At 40.4% G+C, this 22,798-nt stretch overlaps 1 protein-coding gene across 1 annotated transcript in view; it reads left to right on the top strand.

Moving 5' to 3' along the window:
* The first annotated feature begins 4,492 nt into the window (after positions 1-4,492).
* The window catches only part of LOC132405374 (polymeric immunoglobulin receptor-like), a 51,925-nt gene continuing 33,619 nt past the window's right edge, over positions 4,493-22,798 (top strand). Inside the window, exon 1 of the mRNA XM_059990133.1 lies at positions 4,493-4,710. Coding sequence (XP_059846116.1) covers positions 4,659-4,710 — 52 coding nt within the window. The 5' untranslated portion in view covers positions 4,493-4,658. The remainder of the gene's footprint in view (positions 4,711-22,798) is intronic.

The following is a 22,798-nucleotide window of genomic DNA, read 5'->3' as shown; positions in this document are numbered from 1 at the left end:
TAGGAGAGCTCGAAGGGGACATGAGAAGGCCTTGGCACGTAGGATTAAGGTGAACCCCTAGGCATTCTATGCGTATGTGAAGAAGAGGAGGATGTTGAGAACAAAAATGGGACCACTAAAGGATAAAGAGGGCAACATGCGCCTGGAAGTGGAGGTGGTTGGGGAGGTCCTAAATGAATACTTGGCTTCAGTATTCACAAGTGAAAAGGACCTTGATCAGGATGAGGTCAAAGTAGAGCGGGCCTGTGTGCTGGACAATGTGGAGATTAAAAAAGCAGTGCTGGATCTTTTAAAAACATTAAGATTGATAAATCCCCAGGGCCAGATATGATACACCCCAAGTTGTTGTGGGAATTGAGAGACGAGATCACAGGAGCATTAGCTATGATCTTTGAATCCTCTTTTGCTGCAGGGGAAGTGCCGGAGGACTGGAGAATGGCAAATGTAGTTCATTTGTTTAAAAAAGGTAATAGGGAGAAACCTAGGAACTATAGACTGGTGAGTCTTACATCTGTGGTATATAAACTACTGGAAAGGATTCCTAAAGATAGGATCTATGAGCATTTGGAGAAGTACAATCTACTCATGGATAGTCAACATGGCTTTGTGAAGGGAAGATCGTGCTTCACGAGCCTGATTCAGTTCTTTGAAGAGGTAACAAGAGAAATTAATGAGGGTAGGGCAGTGGATGTGGTCTACATGGACTTTAGCAAAGCATTTGACAAGGTCCCTCATGAGAGACTAATCCAGAAAGTCATGAGGCATGGGATAGAGGAACCTTGGCTGTTTGGATAAAAAATTGGCTTAAAGGAAGAAAGCAGAGGGTAGTTGTGGAAGGAAGGTATTCTGCCTGGAGGTCAGTGACTAGTGCAGTGCTGCAGAGATCTGTGCTGGGACCCCTGCTATTTGTGATTTTTATAAATGACCTGGATGTAGAGGCAGAAGGATCTGTGAGTAATTTTGTGGATGACACGAAGATTGGAGGATTTGTGGATGGAGCTGTAGGTTGTTGAAGGTTACAAGAGGATATAGACAGGCTGCAGAGTTGGGCAGAAAAATGGCAGATGGAGTTCAATCCAGACAAGTGTGAGGTGATGCATTTTGGAAGGACAAACCAGAGTACAGAACTAATGGTCAGTTACTTAAGAGTGTGGATGAACTATACGGGGCTATTAACAAACGGCAGAAAGCACATCATGATGGACTGTTTATTGTTGCCGGTGATCTTAACCACACAAACCTTAAGTCAGTACTCCCCAAATTCCATCAGTATGAGGACATTGCAACGAGGGGGGAGAATGCATTGGACCTGGTTTACACAAACATTCCCAATGCATAACGGGCAAAACCCCGCCCCCACCTTGGATACTCAGACCACATCTCTGTTATGCTAATCCCAGCATACAGACAGCTCGTCAGGTGCTCCAGACCAGTTTAGAAGCAGGTGAAAACCTGGCCAGCAGGAGCCATCTCTGCTCTTCAAGACTGCTTTGAGCACACTGACTGGCGACTCCACCAACTTAGAGGAGTACACAGCATCAGTGACCAGCTACATCAGCAAGTGCATTGATGATATTACTCTGTCCAAGACCATCACTATACGTGCCAAACAGATGACCGCAGAGGTGCGTGCACTGCTGAGATCCCACAACTCCACCTTCAGAGCAGGCGATATGGCCGCTTTAACAACAGCAAGAGCCAAGCTGTCCTGAGCCATCAGAGGGGCAAAGCATGCACATGCCCAGCTAATCCACAGTTACTTCCAAGATAACGGTGACACGTGGCGCATGTGGAAGGGCATCCAGGACATCACCAATTACAAGACAACATCACCTGACTGTGCAGGCGATACCTCCCTCCCAAATGTGCTGAATAATTTCTACGCCCAGTTTGAGGCAGAAAATGACGTAGCGGCGAGGAAGTCCACCCCTCCTGCAAATGACCAAGTGTTGTGTCTCTCTGTGGCTGACATGAGAAGAACCCTGTGCAGGGTCAACCCACGGAAGGCTGCTGGACCAGACAACATCCCTGGTAGAGTGCTCAGAGGATGTGCAGACCAGCTAGCAGATGTTCTCACTGACATCTTCAACATCTCCCTGAGCAGCACCACCATTCCAATGTGCTTCAAGGCCGCCACCATCGTCCCCGTGCCGAAGAAGTCTTCAGTGTCCTGCCTAAATGACTACCGTCCCCTTGCACTTACATCCATCATCATGAAGTGTTACGAGAGGCTCGTCATGAGGCATATCAAGACCCTGCTGCCCCCCCCTCACTAGACCCCCTGCAGTTTGCGTACCGTCCCAACCGCTCAACAGATGATGCCATTGCCACCACCCTCCACCTGGCCCTAACCCACCTGGAAACAAAAGACATATACGTTCGAATGCTGTTCATAGACCTCAGTTCAGCATACAACACAATCATCCCTCAGAAACTGATTGGAAAGCTGAGCCTACTGGGCCTGAACACCTCCCTCTGCAACTGGATCCTAGACTTCCTGACTGGGAGACCTCAGTCAGTCCCGATTGGGAGCAGCATCTCCAACACCATCACACTGAGCACTGGGGCTCCCCAGGGTTGCGTGCTCACTCCACTGCTGTTCACTCTGCTGACCCATGACTGTGCTGCAACACACAGCTCGAACCTCATCATGAAGTTCACCGATGACACGACTGTGGTGGGTCTCATCAGCAAGAACAATGAGTCAGCTTACAGAGAGGAGGTGCAGCGGCTAATGGACTGGTACAGAGCCAACAACCTCTCAATGTGAACAAAACAAAAGAGATGGTTGTTGACTTCAGGAGGGCATAGAGCAACCAGTCTCCACTGAACCTCGACGGCTGCTCGGTAGAGATCGTAAAGAGCACCAAATTTCTTGGTGTTCACCTGACGGAGAATCTCACCTGGTCCTTCAACACCAGCTCCATAGCAAAGAAAGCCCAGCAGCGTCTCTACTTTTTGCAAAGGCTGAGGAAAGTCCATCGCCCACCCCCCCATTCTCATCACATTCTACAGGGGTTGTATTGAGAGCATCCTGAGCAACTGCATCACTGCCTGGTTCGGAAATTGTACCATCTCGGATCGCAAGACCCTGCAGTGGATAGTGAGGTCAGCTGAGAAGATCATTGGGGTCTCTCTTCCCACCATCACGGACATTTACACTACACGCTGCATCCGCAAAGGAAAAAGCATTATGAAGGACCTCATGCACCTGCATACAATCTCTTCTCCCTCCTGCCATCTGGGAAAAGGCTCCGAAGCATTCGGGCTCTTATGACCAGACTATGTAACAGTTTCTTCCCCCAAGCTATCAGACTCCTCAATACCTGAAACCTGGACTGACACCTTGCCCGACTGTCCTGTTTATTATTGATTGTAATGCCGGTACTGTTTTTGTGCACTTTATGCAGTCCAGTGTAGATCTGTAGTCTAGTGTAGCTTTCTCTGTGTTTTTTCAAATTACATACTTCAGTATAGTTTTTGTACTGTGTCATGTAAGCCATGGTCCTGAAAAACGTTGACTCATTTTTACTATGCGCTGTACCAGCAGTTATAGTTGAAATGACAATAAAAGACGACTTGACTTGACTTGACTTTGGGGTTCAAATCCATAGATCCGTCATGGTTGCTGCACAGGTTGATAGGGTAGTTAAGAAAGCCTATGGGATGCTGGGCTTCATTAACAGGGGGATTGAGTTCAACAGTAGAGAGGTCATGTTGCAACTCTACAAATCTCTGGTGAGACTGAGAGTATTGTGTTCAATTCTGGTCACCTCATTATAGGAAGGATGTGGAAGCTATGGAGAAGGTACAGAGGAGATTTACCTGGATGTTGCCTGGTTTGGAGAACAAGTCATATGGAGCAAGGTTAGCAGAGCTGGGACTTTTCCCTTTGGAGCATAGAAGAATGAGAGGACACTTGGTAGAGATCTACACGATTATGAGAGGCATAGACAGGGTGGATAGTCAGTACCTGTTTCCAGAGCACCAATAGCAAACACCAGAGGGCATGTGTACAAAATTAAGGGAAGGAAGTTTAGGGGAGACATCATTTTACACAGAGGGTTGTGAGTGCCTGGAATGACTTGCCAGGGATGGTGGTGGAGGCTAAAACTTTAGAGGTATTTAAGAGCCTCTTGGACAGGCACATGTATGAAAGAAAAATGGAGGATTATGGGGTAGTGTGGGTTTAGTACTTTTTAAAGGATTATATGGGTCGGCACAACATGGAGGGCTGAAGGGCCTGTGCTGTGCTGTAGTATTCTATGGTTCTATGGTGACACAAAGTGAGAGGACTCAACCAGCCAGTCGGACGAACACTTGGCAATTTGCCCACTCGTGTTACTGATGCACATTTCAGACACGAACATCTGTCAATGCAGCGTCACAGCTGTGATCGGAAAAACTGATTTATCCTAAAACGGCCAACTAAAAGCAACTTTGAAGGAAATCCGCGCGTTCTAGACTTTGATGGTAAAGCCAGGGAGGAGCCGAGTGTTTAATAATATTTGCCTCATTTCTCCGGGGTGTCGGTGAACAACACCCGTGTTCCTGTGGAAGGGACTCTTGTCCACGACAAGCCGGAAGCAACAGTTTAACTCGCAGCCACGGCATCAGGTGCAGCGACACGGAGAGCGGCCGCCACAGTGTCCGGCGCGATGGCTCTTACTGGCTCCGTGGCTCATTTGACAATAGTGTTTCTTCTGTTCGGTATGTTTCTAAAAGCAGGAATTGAATTAGCTTGTTCAATCTTGTTGTTTTAACCTATTGGACGCAGTAATTGACGTGGAGACTGTGGGAGTGTTGGACCCGGGAGGGATAGAACCGAGACCCTGAGTGACCCCCGGCGCTGCCAGTTTTTGTAGATTAGTGGTGGGAGGTGAACTGACGGGGTGAGTGAACTTGGAGGACTGATCAGTGCTGATCTGAATGGACGAAGAAACAAGATCAGAACACCGAATATCCCCCGATCATGGCGGTGAAGCTTTGGGAGCACAGTGGGTATGTGAGTGGGGAAATGAATCACACATCCAAAATGGCAAGGGAGGAGAATGATTTCAATACTCGAGATCACAATCTGATCTTCGTACCTTCCCTGTATGTTTCCGTTACTGTGACTGAACAGCTCTCTGAAATGTTACCGCAGGACTATCGGATGTGTCAAAACTACAGAAATGCTGGTTCATCACCACATCCTTCTCGGGGTCAGCTGAGGGGTGGTGTTTCAGGGTGTGGGAAATACCTAATAATATCCACATCCCTTTGAATACGTAGAAACTTCCCGTAATATTCCTCAGATGCCAACCGGCGGGTAAAATAGATCACATTCCCGTTGCCCATCCTCATCACACACCGTCTGCTCATCCCATTCAGCGCCATCTGTAACTTTCTTTCCCTGGATTGTTTCAGGTCGAGTCGCCTTCGCCTCTGGAACAGAAGTGCGAGGAGTCACGGGACGGTCGATCACACTGCCGTGCCGCTATTCTGTCGGAAAATATGGAAAAACTGAGATGTGCTGGGGACGGGGACAGAGTAGTGTTGTGAACTGTGGAATTGAGCTGATTAAAACAAATGGAGAGAGAGAGAGTAACTTCCGTAACATCCCAGAGACATAGTCTTGGTGGTAGAATTGCGGCAGGAGATGAGTCGCTCACTATAAAGGATCTACGGAGAGAAGATAGCGGCTGGTATTGCTGCCGTGTGGAGATTTCAGGATGGTTTAATGATCTGAAAACGAATTTGAATCTCCGGGTTTCAGACGGTAAGCAGCTCAATGTTACATGGTTCTGTGTCAGAAATGGCGGCTTGGCGGTGCAGCTGCCAGAATATTTTCCACACATCTCCCGAGATTCAGGGTCGATCCCGAGCTCCTCTGCTTAGCGTGCGGAAATCATCTTTCCTTCCTTGTTTCCTCTGGGTGCTCTGACTTCACAGGAACAGGCAGATTAATCGGTCACTGTAAGTTTCCTCTAGTGTAATATAACAACAGGACAATGGCTGGGAGCTGTTTCCAGACAGATATGGAGTGATGTACTATACCTGATGGAAATCTTGGGCGGATGATATGATCTCGATAGGTTGAACGGCCTTCTTCTGCTCCTCAGAACATAAGGAATAACACAATGAATACTGATTTATTGTTCATTCTTGTATATCCAGTAGAATGGATAATGTGCAGGATGACAACGGCAGGACAGTACAATGTGATATGGACAAAGAGTGCATTGTCTGAGATTCTGTGGAGAGGAATGTTTTGTGTGTTGCATCAGATATACAACGAAAAACAATGGGCTTAGGGTGTCAATAACAGTGTTAATGCAGCTGTCATAAGAGCATATCAAATAAAAACAGGAGTTGTCCATTGGGCATTCCTGGCTGTTCCACCATTCATTATCAATGTGATTGATCATCTACCTCAGTGCCATTTCCACCACTGTCCTGTATATATCCACACCATGTCCAGACATCTATCAATTTGTGTTTTGTACAAATAGAAAGAATGGTCATCTACACCCTAAAGCTGCCACCACAGAAAGATCTTCTCATGCTGAGCCTTTATAAAACACTGATCAGGCCACACATAGAGTATTGTCTACAGCTTTGGGCCCCATATCTCAGAAAGATGTGTTGTCATTGGAGAGTTTCCAAAGGAGGTTCATGGGGATGATTATGGGATACAAGGGGATAACACATGAGAAGCGTTTGGCAGCTTTGGGCCTGTACTCACTGGAATTTATAAAAATGTAGGAAGATATCATTGAAACGTATAGAATGTTGAAAGGACTAGATAGGGTGGGTGCAGAGTGGCTGTTTCCTGTGGTGGGGGTGTCCAGAACTATAGGGCACAGTCTCAGGACTGAGAGGTGACCCTTTAGAACAGAAGTAAAGAGGAATTATTTTAGCCAGAGAGTAGTAAATCTGTGGAATGCTCTGCCACAGACTACAGTGCAGGCCAAGTCCATGTGTATATTTAAGGCAGAAGTTGATTGTTTCCTGATCGGTCAGGGCATCAAAGGATATGGCCAGCAGGCAGGTGTATGGGGTGAGCGGTAACCAGAATCAGCCATGATAGAATGGTGAAGCAGAATCAATGGGCTAAATGGCCTAATTCTGCTCCTTTGTCTTATGGTCTTATAGTACGTACAGTTCCGATTCAAGATCTCGGCCCAAAACATCAACTGTACTCATTTCCATAGATGCTGCCTGGCCTGCACATTTTGTGTGTACTTCTTGGATTTCCAGCATCAGAAGATACTCTCTTCTAACTCATGTAAGTTTTGACTTGCCTGTCTCGTTCAAGTTTCCTCAGTCAGGGAAAGCACCTTCCTTGCATTCTTTCTGCCATGTTCTAGGAGGTTTTTGTATGTTTTCTTGAAGCTGAAGAGAGTACAATTGGAATCTACTCAATATTTTCTCATTTAGAAGTGATGCCAATCCTGAATCTTTACTGCACTCTGCCTATGGCAAGTACATCCTTTATGAGTAAGAAGTCAAAACTGTCCAATATAATCCCGGGTGCTTTTGCCAATCCATTCTACAAGTACAGGAAGACTTCCTCATTGCTGTATTCAAATTCTCCTGTAAATGTTAATCTACCATTTGCAACTACATCAGAACTTCATTGCTATTAGCTTTAACATTGCAGTATCACTCTCCATTTCATAACTAATTCACTTTTCTAATCATTGCACCAGAATGGACAAGCTTTAAGTAGTTTGACAGTGTATTCCATTTGTCATTTTCTTGCCCTCTCACTGAGCAAGACTTCATATCCTGCTCTGTGCTCCCAATCCCACTTAGTCTTACACTGCTGTAGAACTTAAACTATGTGTTCTTGGTTCTTGGTTCTTGATCCTCCAAAATATTCCACGTGGAATTTAAACTGGAGGTGGCGGAGGGTGGACTTAAGAAGGAGATTTTTCAAAGAAGAAGAGCTGTCTTAAATTTAATTGCATTTGATTGTGTGACTATGGTAGGATGAAGATTATTCCATGTTATAATTGTGCAGGCGAAGAATGAATTGTTGTACATATCATAGATAGTATATCAAATTGAAATGAGTGCCCTCGTCTGCTCCTAATAGCTTTGGGTTTTGTGTAGGATTGTTAGTCTATGTCAAGCTGACCATTTAACATTTTGGGAAAACCGGACAGATGGTGTCCTTCACGTCTATCTTGGAGGGAGTTCCACTTTAATGTATTCAAAAGTTGGGTAACACTCACTTCTCTCTCATAGGTATTTGTGACATATCAGGCTGTCTGTCTTTGGACTTGCTGGATGGAAGTAGTGTTTTTGCTTGTGTATGGGTCCCAATCAGCAGCTGCATATTCCAGATGTGGTTTAACAAGTGTGAAGTACAACTTCTCCTTGATTGAAGTTGAACAATGATGAAAATTATGTCTCAGAAAATTTAGGACTCGTGTTGTATTCACTGTTGCAATCATGTTTCTGACCATTCCAATGCAGATCATTGTGGATTTTGATACCAAGAAACTTGATCTGTTTGGTTTCTTCAAGGGTGACACCAAGGATTTTATATGACATTTTACCTGTTTTTTTCTTCTTGGTGACATGCATGGTTTCACATTTGGAAGGATTGAACTACATGCTCCATTGTTGTGAGCACTCAACCATACTATCAAGATCTTTTTGGAGAGCATCCTCATCATCAGCTGACTTAATTGGATGGTATATCAAACAGTCATCATCAAAAAGTCTAGTAGAGCTTGTGACTTTTTCGTGGATGTCATTAATGTAAAGTAAAAACAAATGTGGACCCAGCACTGTGCCCTGGTGTGTACCACTTAATACTGGACACCATTCAGAGCTTTTACCATTCACGCACACACATTCAAGACGTTTTGTCAAGAAACTGGAAATCCATCTGTTAGTATTAAAGCAAACACCATAGAAGTCTAGCTTCGTAAGTAATCTTTGGTGGAGAATGACATTGAATGCCTTAGAGAAGTTGAGCACTTCTGAATCAGTGGTGACATTGTTATCAAAGTTTTTGGCCAGCTCATTTTTTGTCAAGATAATCTGAGACTCACATAATCTATGCTTCCTAAAAGCATGCTGGTTGTCAGCAAGAATATTATGTCTGCTAAGGCGCCTCATCAGATTGCTGTCAATTATATGGTCCAAGAGTTTGCAGCAAGTGCTTGTTAATGAAACAGGACGATAATTTGCTGGGTTGGTGGTAGAACCCTTTTTAAAGAGAGGGGTGATGTTTGCCTTTCTCCAATCTAGAGACGATCACCTGAGTGGAGTGACTACTAGAAGACAAACTGCAGAACAGGAGCTAGTTCTTCATATATTTCATTGAATCTCAATCCTGAATGATGATGCCTTATTTTCAGATTCTGAGATGATGATCCCTACGTAAGGGATCTCTTAAACCTGCCCTTTGGAGCCCTCTCCGAATTTTATACATTTCAATCAACTCTCCTCCTATTCTTCTAAGCTCTGCTGTGTGCTCAACATCTGTGTAAAAACCAATAACTGTTTCCCTGGAATCAATGTAGGAATATTTATTTCCTCTGATCAAGTTTTTTGTTTATCTGTCTATTGGCTCACTTAGCTTTCAGTGACAGTGTTCACAGACACACAGATCCTCTGAATGTCCAATCACTCACCATATAACAAATATCTGTTTTTCTAATATGTTACGTACTCGTGACACATGACAGTCGTACCCTTGACACGTGACTGGGGTTGAAGCTATACTGGACTTGAGGTAATGGTCTTGTGATGGTGAAGTGATGTCATTTTCCCGCCAGTAGGGATCATGTGACAGGTTTTTTTTTACAGGTTATAAAAGGAAGACCCCACCCTGTGAGGAGGGGCAGTTCGTGGCTGTATTTGCCAAGTTGACTTCATGCCACTGCATGATTTAATGTGATGACGCAGTTTAGTTGAAAGATGAAGTTTTATCTAATGTCTAAGGTTTAAAAGGTCATTGCCAGCAGTTTCTTTATAATACTGGTAGTTCAGAAATCAGTGGAGAGTGAAGATCGGAGTTCGGGAGTTAAAGATCGAGGAGAATCCATTTTCGACGGTGAAAACGGGTTTGACCTTATTTAATCCTTATTTGAAAGGAATTCGTTGACTGTTCTCGTGTTAATCTCTGTGGGATAGCAGAAGATTGAGGACAGTGTGATAAAGGAAAAGTCAGTGCCTTTAAGCCGTTTCATTTCGTAAAGTCTTTGTGGGAAAAATTCGACATTGGAGACTGAAGCAAAGTGACGTGAAAGAGAATTTAAATCATCTTAAAAAGTCTCTCCCTTAAATGGACCGTGAGCATTGCGAACTTTTGGCAATACTACTTTAAAGAACTGTTTTTGCAACACCGCTTTAAGAACTGTTTAAGCTGCCGCACAGCAGCTTGTTTCCGGTTACGTTAGTGTTTGTTTACTTTTGGGGGGTTTGTTACAGTGTTTAATAAACGTGTTGCTTGTTATAAAAACCCTTGCCGAACTCATATATTTATTGTTGCCTGAATACGTAACATAAATATGGGGGCTCGTCTGGGATTGGATCGTTTGAGTTTAGGTGCTTGCTAACTTTTGAATCGGTGTTTTGGAAAAGGGCAATACACGATTCTTTTGTTTGATTGGCTGGTGAGTATTTTTGGCAACAATGAATATTGATGAGTTTCTGGTTTCGCTAGATGCGGAGTTGTTGGCGAAGGCGAAAAAAACTGAGGTCTCTGAGATAGCTCGTAGATTGCAACTTAAAGGTATTTTGACGACTACATCTAAGGCTGTAATGCAGAGAAAAATCGCGTCACACTATGTGGATTCAGGTGTTTTTGATGATTCGATTTTAGAGTTGTTTCCAATAAGTAACCTGGAGATGCAGTTGCAAATCGAACAAATGAAAATGGAGCATTGTAAATTAGAGGCTGAACAAATGAAGAGAGAATTTGAATATGCAATGGAGGAATTAAGGTCTGGGAAACAGTCTTCTGGTTCTAGAAAACCGTTTGTTGCTAGTCAAGAAATTAAATTGGTCCCTCCATTTAGTGAAACAGAAATGGAAAGATATTTTCAACATTTTGAAACTATTGCTCGGATGTTAGAGTGGCCGAAAGATAAATGGTCAGTGTTGTTACAGAGTGTAATTAAAGGTAAAGCACAACAAGTTTACACAGCTTTAACAGCTGCGCAAGCACTTGATTATGATATTGTGAAAATGCATATTCTAAACGCATACAAATTAGTCCCAGAAGCTTATAGGGAAAGATAAAGAAGTTTGAAAAAGTCTGTGGAAAAAACTTATGTGGAATTTGCCTATGATAAAGCTATGTGTTTTGAGAGATGGGTTTCTTCTAAAAATGTAAACGGGGACTATGGTACATTGAAAGAGCTGATTTTAATGGAGGAATTTAAAAGAACCATTCCTGTTGAAGTAAGGACCTACTTAAACGAGAGGGGTACTGATAAATTGCAGGATTGTGCTAGATTAGCTGATGAGTATGTTTTAATCCATAAGAACAAATTTCCTCAGGGCAGAAATTTTAAGAGGAAAAATAACATGGAGACTCAAGGTAAATCAGAAATTAAATCAGAAGTTAATGAGAAAGGTAAAGAGGAAGGAAAACCTGTGAAGGATAGACAGTTTGGTCTTATTTGTAACTATTGTAAGAAGCCTGGCCATGTAATAGCTAGCTGTTTCAGATTGAAAAAGAAAGAGAAGGAAGCAGTTCCAGATGCTTGTGTGAACACACTGAAGCACCTGTAAAATTACAGGTTTCGATAAACACAAATGAGGTTTTGTTAGAGTCTGATCAGGTTAAAAAGGGATATGATCATTTTATAACTGAAGGGTTTGTATCCTTGAAAGAAGGATCTACTCTGGTGCCAATAAAAATCCTTAGGGATACTGGAGCTTCTCAATCACTGATGTTAGACAGTGTGTTGAAGTTTAATGAAGAGTCTGATACTGGTGAGGTAAATTATATAAGAGGTGTTGGGAGTGATTTTATGCCTGTACACTTACATAAAGTAAATTTAAAGTCAGGGTTAGTTACAGGATTTGTTAAAGTAGGATTACAGCATAGCTTACCTGTGAAGGGTATTTCTTTATTGTTAGGTAATGTCTTGGCAGGTGGACAAGTTTTTCCTGAAGTGCATTTGACAATAGAGTCAGAGGAACCAGAGTTGAATTCTAACACAGATTCTTCCTGTGTTGTGACTAGAGCTATGGCTAAAAAGATTGACGCACAGAATGAGGTTGTTACTCAGGACTGTTCAGCTCAGGATTCGAGTTTTGAGGATTTGTCAGAGACTTTCTTATCTTCGTTGTTTCAACAAGATTCTTCGAGTAAGTCTGACTATGAAGATTTATCTCTGTCTCGAAAGGAGATGATAGCAGAGCAGAATAGAGACTCTAAGATTATAAAATCGCGAGAGCAGGTTTTACTAGATAGTGAAATTGATAAGGTGCCAGTAGGATATTACTTGGAAAAAGGAGTGTTGATGAGGAAGTGGAGATCTCCTACAATTCCTGCAAGTGAGGATTGGAATGTTGTTTACCAGGTAGTTGTCCCGAAAGTTTATCGAAATGAGATTTTGACTTTAGCTCATAGTGTGCCTTTAGGTGGACATCAAGGGGTAAGGTAAACTGTGGACAAGATTTTAAAACATTTTTACTGGCCTGGTCTAAGAAAAGATGTGGTGATGTTTTGTAAAACATGCCATACTTGTCAAATTGTGGGTAAACCAAATCAGGTTTCACCAATAGCTCCATTACAACCTATTCCAGCATTTGGTGAACCATTTTCTAAAGTTATTGTAGATTGTGTTGGTCCATTACCAAAGACAAAAACTGGTTATCAGTATTTGTTGACTATCGTGTGTACTTCGTCTAGGTTTCCAGAGGCAGTACCACTTAGGAATATAAAAGCTAAAACTGTGACAAAGGCTCTTATAAAATTCTTTACTTATTTTGGATTACCTATGGAGATACAAACTGATCAAGGCAGTAATTTTATGTCTGGATTGTTTCAACAGATTGTACATTTGAACTTGTGTTTGGGCATAGAGTTAGAGGACCTTTAGCTTTATTGAAAGAACAGTGGATCAGTAAGGAAGTACACACTAGTTTGTTGGACTATGTGTTGAAATTTAAGGACAGGTTACATAAAGCTTGTCGCTTAGCTAAGGAAAATTTAAAATTGGCTCAGGAGAAAATGAAGACTTGGTATGATAAAGAAGCTAGGATGAGGATGTTTAAGCCTGGAGATAAGGTGTTGGTTCTTTTCCCAGTGCAGACAAATCCTTTACAAGCTAGATTTCATGGTCCTTATGAAATTGTGTCTAAAATCAATGATGTGGATTACGTGATAAAAACTCCAGATCATAGAAGGTCAACACAACTTTGCCATATAAATATGATAAAACCATATTTTGAGAAACAATCTGATACTGCGACTGTTGTGGTTAGTGAGAGTGAGTTTGATTTAACTAGGAACATGATAAATGATTCATCTGACTTTCAATCTAAATCCAACATTGTTTCTGTTGGGTTACCAAATTCAACCATTCCAGAAAATATTGATGAGAGATTAGCACATTTACAGCTAGAGCAGAAACAACAGATGAAGGAATTAATTTTTAAATATAAGGAGTTGTTTCCAGATGTTCCGAGAAGGACTACTATAGCTTCACATGATGTAGATGTTGGAGATGCCAAACCTATTAAGCAACATCCATATAGGATGAACACAGAAAAATGTGAACTTGCTGAGAAAGAAATTGAATATATGTTAGAGAATAATATCATTAGACATTCTAACTCAAATTGGAGTTTGTCATGTGTTATGGTGCCAAAACCAGATGGTAGTATTAATGCAAAGGAATGAGGGTGATGAGGTTGATCATCCAGTAGCTTAATTTTCTAAGAAATTTAATAAGCATCAAAAAAACTATTCGACAATAGAGAAAGAATTGTTATCTCTTGTTTTAGCTTTGGAATATTTTGAGGTATATGTTGGTACAACTCAAAAACCACTTATTGTTTAGACTGATCATAATCCGTTAGTTTTTCTGAGTAGGACGAAAAACAGAAGATCATTAAATTGGAGTTTGATGTTACAAGAGTACAATATTGTGATAACTCATTTTAAAGGTAAAGATAATGTGGTTGCTGATTGTCTATCTCGATGTTGAATGTATACAATTTTTTTATCGAGTTATTTTTTTCAATTGTAACACTCCTACTGTATTGTGAGTTATAAGCTGTTATATGATAGTATTGTAAATTATGTATGTTATAAAATTTATACATTTGTTTTCTTGTAAGTAATTGTTAAAAATTTTTGTTCTTGTCAGACCAAAAATGTTTTTTTTGGAGGGAGGTGTTACGTACTTGTGACACATGACAGAGGTACCCTTGTCACGTGACTGGGGTTGAAGCTATACTGGACTTGAGGTAATGGTCTTGTGATGGTGGAATGACGTCATTTTCCCGCCAGTAGGGATCATGCGACAGGTTTTTTTTACAGGTTATAAAAGAAGACCCCACCCTGTGTGGAGGGGCAGTTCGTGGCTGGATTTGCCAAGTTGACTTCATGCCACTGCGTGATTTAATGTGATGACGCAGTTTAGTTGAAAGATGAAGTTTTATCTAATGCCTAAAGTTTAAAAGGTCATTGCCAGCAGTTTCTTTATAATACTGCTAGTTCAGAAATCAGTGGAGAGTGAAGATCGAAGTTCGGGAGTTAAAGATCGAGGAGAATCTATTTTCGACGGTGAAATGGGTTCGATCTTATTTAATCCTTATTTGAAAGGAATTCATTGACTGTTCTCGTGTTAATCTCTGCGGGATAACAGAAGATTGAGGACAGTGTGATAAAGGAAAGGTCACTGCCTTTAAGTCGTTTCGTTTCATAAATTCTTCGTGGGAAAAGTTCGACGTCAGGGACTGAAGCAAAGCGACATGAAAGAGAATTTAAATCATCTTAAAAAGTCTCTCCCTTAAATGGACCATGAGCATTGCGAACTTTTGGCAATACTACTTTAAAGAACTGTTTTTGCAACACTGTCTTAAGAACTGTTTAAGCTGCCGCACAGCAGCTTGTTTCCGGTTACGTTAGTGTTTGTTTACTTTTGGGGGGTTTGTTTCAGTGTTTAATAAACGTGTTTTTTGTTATAAAAATCCTTGCCGATCTCATATATTTATTGTTGCCTGAATACATAACAAATATTCCTACTGAAGTGGATAATGTCACATTTCACCACATTATATTCCATTCATCATGTCCTTGTCTATGTAGCCAGCCCTCCCATTTGTGCTGATTTCTCCTTGCATTCTCTGTAAATCTCACACAGTTAATTATTTATACTTAAACCTTGGAAATGTTGTCCTTGAGCTAAGTCATTGATATACGTTATGAAAAGAAGAGTCCAACCCTCTGACTGTGGAGCCCAACCACCTGCAGCATCCCAACCCAAGCTTATTCCACCACTGTTTTCTCTATTAACCATTGCACATTGGTGAATTAACCCCAAACCAGTGTACTGTAATCATGTCTAACAGAGGCAGCTTAAAGATCCTCAAATGCTCACTATCTACCTGTTGTCCCGAAACTTTTCTACCAGTTGTAAAAGTCTGAAGTAAGTAAAAAAAAAATTTCATTCAATCATTGAAAATTGAAGAATAAATGTAATGTTTCTTCTGTTACACAGTCAAACACCCAGTTCTGTTAACCACAAGTAAGTGCAATATTATGCACCATGGAAATGATGTTGCTTATTTACAACTCTGATTGTTACATATTCAGGCAACAATAAATATATCAGTTCGGCAAGGGTTTCTTATAACAAACAACACATTTATTAAACACAGAAAACAAACCCCCCCAAAAGTAAACAAACACTAACACAACCGGAAACAGCTGCTGTGCGGCAGCCCAAACAGTTCTTAAAGTGATATTGCAAAAACAGCTCTTTAAAGTGGTATTGCCAAAAGTTCAATATGCTCACAGTCCATTTAAAAGGAGAGACTTTATAAGACGATTTAAATTCTCTTTCACGTCGCTTGGCTTCGATCCCCGACGTCGAACTTCCCACGAAGAATTTACGAAACAGAACGGCTTAAAGGCACTGACCTTTCCTTCTCCACTACCTTCAATCCTTTCTGGTTAAGCCCAGGGATTAACACGAAGATAGTCAACGAAATCCTTCCAAATAAGGATCAAACAAAGTTCGCCCCCGTTTCACCGTAGAAAGCAATTCTCCTCGATCTTTAAATTCCAAACTTCGATCTTCACTCTCCACTAATTTCCTCGAATTAGCAGAATCGTAAAGAACCTGCTGGCAATGACCTCTTAAACTTTAGGCATTAAATAAAACTTCATCTTTCAACTAAACTGCGTCATCACTTAAAACACGTAGTGGCATGAAGTCAACCTGGCAAATCCAGCCACGAACTGCCCCTCCTCACAGAGTGGGGTCTACCTTTTATAACCTGTAAAAAAAACCTGTCACATGATCTCTACTGGCGGGAAAATGATGTCACTCCACCATCACAAGACCATTACCTCAAGTCCAGTATAGCTTCAACCCCAGTCACATGACAAGGGCACCACTGCCATGTGTCACGAGTATGTAACACCTCCCTCCAAAAAAACATTTTTGGTCTGACAAGAACAAAAATTTTAACAATTGCTTACAAGAAAGACAAAGGTATAAATTTTATAACATATACAATACACAACACCATCATATAACAGCTTATAACTCACAATACAGTAGGAGTGTTACATTTGAAAAAAAACCACTCCATAAAAAAAATTACAACATTCAACATCGAGATAGACAATCAGCAACCACATTATCTTTACCTTTAATATGAGTTATCACAATATTGTACTCTTGTAACATCAAAGTCCAATTTAATAATCTTCTGTTTTTGTTTTTCGTCTTACTCAGAAAAACTAACGGATTATGATCAGTGTAAACAATAAGTGGTTTTTGAGTTGAACCAACATATACCTCAGAATATTCCAAAGCTAAAACAAGAGATAACAATTCTTTCTCTATTGTCGAATAGTTTCTTTGATGCTTATTAAATTTCTTAGAAAATTAAGCTACTGGATGATCAACCTCATCACCCTCATTCCTTTGCATTAATACTGCTCCTGCAGCCTCATCACTAGCATCCACAGCCAATGAAATAGGTTTTCCAAAGTCAGGTGCCTTAAGCACAGGTTGTTGACATATCATTGTTTTCAATTTTTCAAATGCTTCTTGACAAGGCACCGTCCATACAATCTTCTTATTCTTCTGAAGAAGGTTAGTTAATGGAAGGGCAACATTAGCAAAATTCTTACAAAATTTCTTATAATATCCTACCATTCCCAAAAACCTTCTGAGAGTCTTTTTCCCCATTGGAGTGGGAATCTCTAAAATTGCCTGAACTTTTGCCTGAACAGGAGCTACCTTACCTTGACCCACAACATAACCAAGGTAAGTCGCAGTGGCATGTCCAAATTCACTCTTAGCTAAATTAATAGTTAAGTTAGCTTTTGAAAGCCTTTCAAACAATTTGTCCATCGCAATAATGTGTACTTCCCAAGTATCAATTCCTGTCACTAAATCATCAATATAAGCATCAGTATCTTTCAATCCCTGAATCACAAAGTTAATCATCCTCTGGAAAGTACCTGGGGCATTCTTCACCCCAAATGGAAGAACATTATACTCATATAACCCAGATGGAGTTACAAATGCAGAAATCTCTCTACCTCTGACCATTAATGGAACACACCAATACCCTTTCAATAAATCAAGCTTTGTAAGGAACTTTGCTTTTTCAACTTTATCTACACAATCATCTACTCTAGGAATTGGATATGCATCTTTTTTCGTTACAACATTCAGCTTCCTATAATCCGTACAAAACCTAATACTACCATCTGGTTTTGGCACCATAACACATGGCGAACTCCAATTCGAGTTAGAATGTCTAATGATATTATTCTCTTACATATATTCAATTTCTTTCTCAGCAAGTTCACATTTTTCTGTGTTCATCCTATATGGATGTTGTTTAATAGGTTTGGCATCTCCAACATCTACATCATGTGAAGCTATAGTAGTCCTTCTCGGAACATCTGGAAACAACTCCTTATATTTAAAAATTAATGCCTTCATCTGTTGTCTCTGCTCTAACTGTAAATGTTCTAATTTCTCATCAATATTTTCCAGAATGGTTGAATTGGGTAACCTAGCAGAAACAATGCTGGATTTAAAATGAAAGTCAGATGAATCATCTATCATGTTCCTAGTTAAATCAAACTCACTCTCACTAACCACAACAGTCACAGTATCAGATTGTTTCTCAAAATATGGTTTCAACATATTTATATGGCAAAGTTGTGTTGACCGTCTACGATCTGGAGTTTTTATCACGTAATCCACATCATTGATTTTAGACACAATTTCATAAGGACCATGAAATCTAGCTTGTAAAGGATTTGTCTGCACTGGAAAAGAACCAACACCTTATCTCCAGGCTTAAACATCCTCATCCGAGCTTCTTTATTATACCAAGTCTTCATTTTCTCCTGAGCCAATTTTAAATTTTCCTTAGCTAAGCTACAAGCTTTATGAAACATGTCCTTAAATTTCAAAACATAGTCCAACAAATTAGTGTGTACATCCTTACTAATCCACTGTTCTTTCAATAAAGCTAAAGGTCCTCTAACTCTATGCCCAAACACAAGTTCAAATGGACTAAAACCTAAAGATTCCTGTACCGATTCCCTTACTACAAGTAAAAGTAAGTTTATACCCTCATTCCAGTCACTTTCATTTTCCACATAAAATGTCCTAATCATATTCTTGAGGGTAGAATGAAACCTCTCCAAGGCACCCTGCGATTCTGGATGGTATGCAGACGAAGTAATTTGCTTAGCTCCCAATTTATAAACTATCTGTTGAAACAATCCAGACATAAAATTACTGCCTTGATCAGTTTGTATCTCCTTAGGTAATCCAAAATAAGTAAAGAAATTTATAAGGGCCTTTGTCACAGTTCTAGCTTTTATATTCCTAAGTGGTACTGCCTCTGGAAACCTAGATGAAGTACACATGATAGTCAACAAATACTGATAACCAGTTTTTGTCTTTGGTAATGGACCAACACAATCTACAATAACTTTAGAAAATGGTTCACCAAATGCTGGGATAGGCTGTAATGGAGCTACTGGTGTAACCTGATTTGGTTTACCCACAATTTGACAAGTATGGCACGTTTTACGAAACATCGCCACATCTTTTCTTAGACCAGGCCAGTAAAAATGTTTTAAAATCTTGTCCACAGTTTTCCTTAACCCTTGATGTCCACCTAAAGGCAAACTATGAGCTAAAGTCAAAATCTCATTTTGATAAACTTTCAGAACAACTACCTGGTAAACAACATTCCAATCCTCACTTGCAGGAATTGTAGGTGATCTCCACTTCCTCATCAACACTCCTTTTTCCAAGTAATATCCTACTGGCACCTTATCAATTTCACTATCTAGTAAAACCTGCTCTCGTGATTGTATAATCTTAGAGTCTCTATTCTGCTCTGCTATCATCTCCTTCCGAGACAAAGACAAAGATAAAGTCAGACTTACTCCAAGAGTCTTGTTCAAACAACGAAGATAAGAAAGTCTCTGACACATCCTCAAAACTCGAATCCTGAGTTGAACAGTCCTGAGTAACAACCTCATTCTGCACATCAATCTTTTTAGCCATAGCTCTAGTCACAACACAGGAAGAATCTGTGTTCGAATTCAACTCTGGTTCCTCTGACTCTATTGTCAAATGCACTTCAGGAAAAACTTGTCCACCTGCCAAGTCATTACCTAACAATAAATAAATACCCTTCATAGGTAAGCTATGCTGTAATCCTACTTTAACAAATCCTGTAACTAACCCTGACTTTAAATTTACTTTATGTAAGTGTACAGGTATAAAATCACTCCCAACACCTCTTATATAATTTACCTCACCAGTATCAGACTCTTCATTAAACTTCAACACACTGTCTAACATCAGTGATTGAGAAGCACCAGTATCCCTAAGGATTTTTATTGGCACCAGAGTAGATCCTTCTTTCAAGGATACAAACCCTTCAGTTATAAAATGATCATATCCCTTTTTAACCTGATCAGACTCTAACAAAGCCTCATTTGTGTTTATCAAACCCTGTAACTTTACAGGTGCTTCAGTATGTTGCACAGAAGCATCCGGAACTGCTTCCTTCTCTTTCTTTTTCAATTTGAAGCAGTTAACTATTACATGGCCAGGCTTCTTACAATAGTTACAAATAAGACCAAACTGTCTTTCCTTCACAGGCTTTCCTTTCTCATCAACTTTCTCATTAACCTCTGATTTAATTTCAGATTTACCTGGAGTCTCCATGTTACTTTTCCTCTTAAAAATTCTGCCCTGAGGAAATTTATTCTTATGGATTAAAACATACTCATCAGCTAATCTAGCACAGTCCTGCAATTTATCAGTATCCTTCTCATTTAAGTAGGTCCTTACTTCAACAGGAGTGCTTCTTTTAAATTCCTCCATTAAAATCAGCTCTCTCAATGTATCATAGTCCCCATTTACATTTTTAGAAGAAACCCATCTCTCAAAACACAGAGCTTTATCATAGGCAAATTCCACATAAGTATTTTCCACGGACTTTTTCAAACTTCTGAATCTTTCCCCATATGCATCTGGGACTAACTCATATGCGTTTAAGATATGCCTCTTTACAATATCATAATCAAGTGCTTGCGCAGCCGTTAAAGCTGTGTAAACTTGTTGTGCTTTGTCTTTAATTAGACTCTGTAACAACACTGACCATTTATCTTTCGGCCACTCCGACATCCGAGCAATAGTTTCAAAATGTTGAAAATACCTTTCCACTTCTGTTTCACTAAATGGAGGGACCAATTTAATTTCTTGACTAGCAACAAACGGTTCAGAAGACTGATCCCAGACTTTAATTCCTCCATTGCATATGCAAATTCTCTCTGCTTTTGTTCCACCTCCAATTTACACCTCTCCAAATCAGCTTTACTTTGTTCCAATTTAATTTGTTCGATTTGCAGCTGCATCTCCAGATTACTTATTGGAAACGACTCTAAAATCGAATCATCAAAAACACCCAAGACCACATAGTGTGACGCAATTTTTCTCTGTATCACAGCCTTAGATGTAGTCTGCAAAATACCCTTAAGTTACAATCTACTAGCTATCTCAAACACCTCAGTTTTTTTCGCCTTCGCCAACACCTCCGTAGCTGGCGAAGCCAGAAACTCATCAATATTCATTGCTGCCGAATACCACAAGCCAAACAAAAGAACTGAGTAATCCCCTTTTCCAAAACACAGATTCAAAAGTCAGCAAGCATTTAAACCAAACGATCCAATCCCGGACGAGCCCCCATATTTAATGTTACGTATTCAGGCAACAATAAATATATGAGTTCGGCAAGGGTTTCTTATAACAAACAACACATTTATTAAACACAGAAAACAAACCCCCCAAAAGTAAACAAACACTAACGCAACCGGAAACAGCTGCGGTGCGGCAGCCCAAACAGTTCTTAAAGTGATATTGCAAAAACAGTTCTTTAAGTGATATTGCAAAAACAGTTTTTTAAAGTGGTATTGCCAAAAGTTCGATATGCTCACAGGCCATTTAAAAGGAGAGACTTTATAAGACGATTTAATTTCTCTTTCACGTCGCTTGGCTTCAATCCCTGACGTCGAACTTCCCACGAAAAATTTACGAAACAGAACGGCTTAAAGGCACTGACCTTTCCTTCTCCACTACCTTTCTGGTTAAACCCAGGGATTAACACGAGGATAGTCAACGAAATCCTTCCAAATAAGGATCAAACAAAGGTCGCCCCCGTTTCACCGTAGAAAGCAATTCTCCTCGATCTTTAACTTCCGAACTTCGATCTTCACTCTCCACTAATTTCCTCGAACTAGCAGAATCATAAAGAACCTGCTGGCAAAGACCTCTTAAACTTTAGGCATTAAATAAAACTTCATCTTTCAACTAAACTGTGTCATCACTTAAAACACGCAGTGGCATGAAGTCAACCTGGCAAATCCAGCCACGACCTGCCCCTCCTCACAGGGTGGGGTCTACCTTTTATAACCTGTAAAAAAAACCTGTCACATGATCTCTACTGGCAGGAAAATGACGTCACTCCACCATCACAAGACCATTACCTCAAGTCCAGTATAACATCAACCCCAGTCACATGACAAGGGCACCACTGTCATGTGTCATGAGTACGCAACATGAAATTAATTTCTTTTTGTTTGGATAAACTGAATGGTTGGTGATAAAAGTTATCAAGTATGCCTTGCAATTGATTTTAATTGAAATGTTTATCTTTAGTACCTTAAAATTTTGTCAAGATATTTGCATAAAGCAGGCTGGGAATGTTTGCAGTTAGAGTAAAAGTAAGGCTTGCATTTTATAAAGTGTTTTTCGCACAGAGCAGTAATTGGGGAAGTTCTTTCCACAGACAGGTATGTGGTGATGATCAGATATAGAGCATGATTGTAGATTTATTAATTTGATTACTTATTGGCTAGGAATTGAGTTAGTTTCTTGTTGTTAATAATAATCAAAATGATGACAGTACAGAAATGCCTTAATATGACAATATTAAAGGTACTGTGTCTGTTCATAGCATTTGCAACAAGGTAAACAAATCAGTGACACAAATGGAAGTAATCCTGATTTTATCACCTTGTGGAAACATGTCAGCAATGTTTTATCAA

This window comes from Hypanus sabinus, chromosome 15 (assembly GCF_030144855.1).
Source record: "Hypanus sabinus isolate sHypSab1 chromosome 15, sHypSab1.hap1, whole genome shotgun sequence".
Taxonomy (NCBI): domain Eukaryota; kingdom Metazoa; phylum Chordata; class Chondrichthyes; order Myliobatiformes; family Dasyatidae; genus Hypanus; species Hypanus sabinus.
The sequence above is the reverse complement of the archived record's forward strand: the minus strand, read 5'-3'. Positions and strand labels throughout refer to the sequence as shown.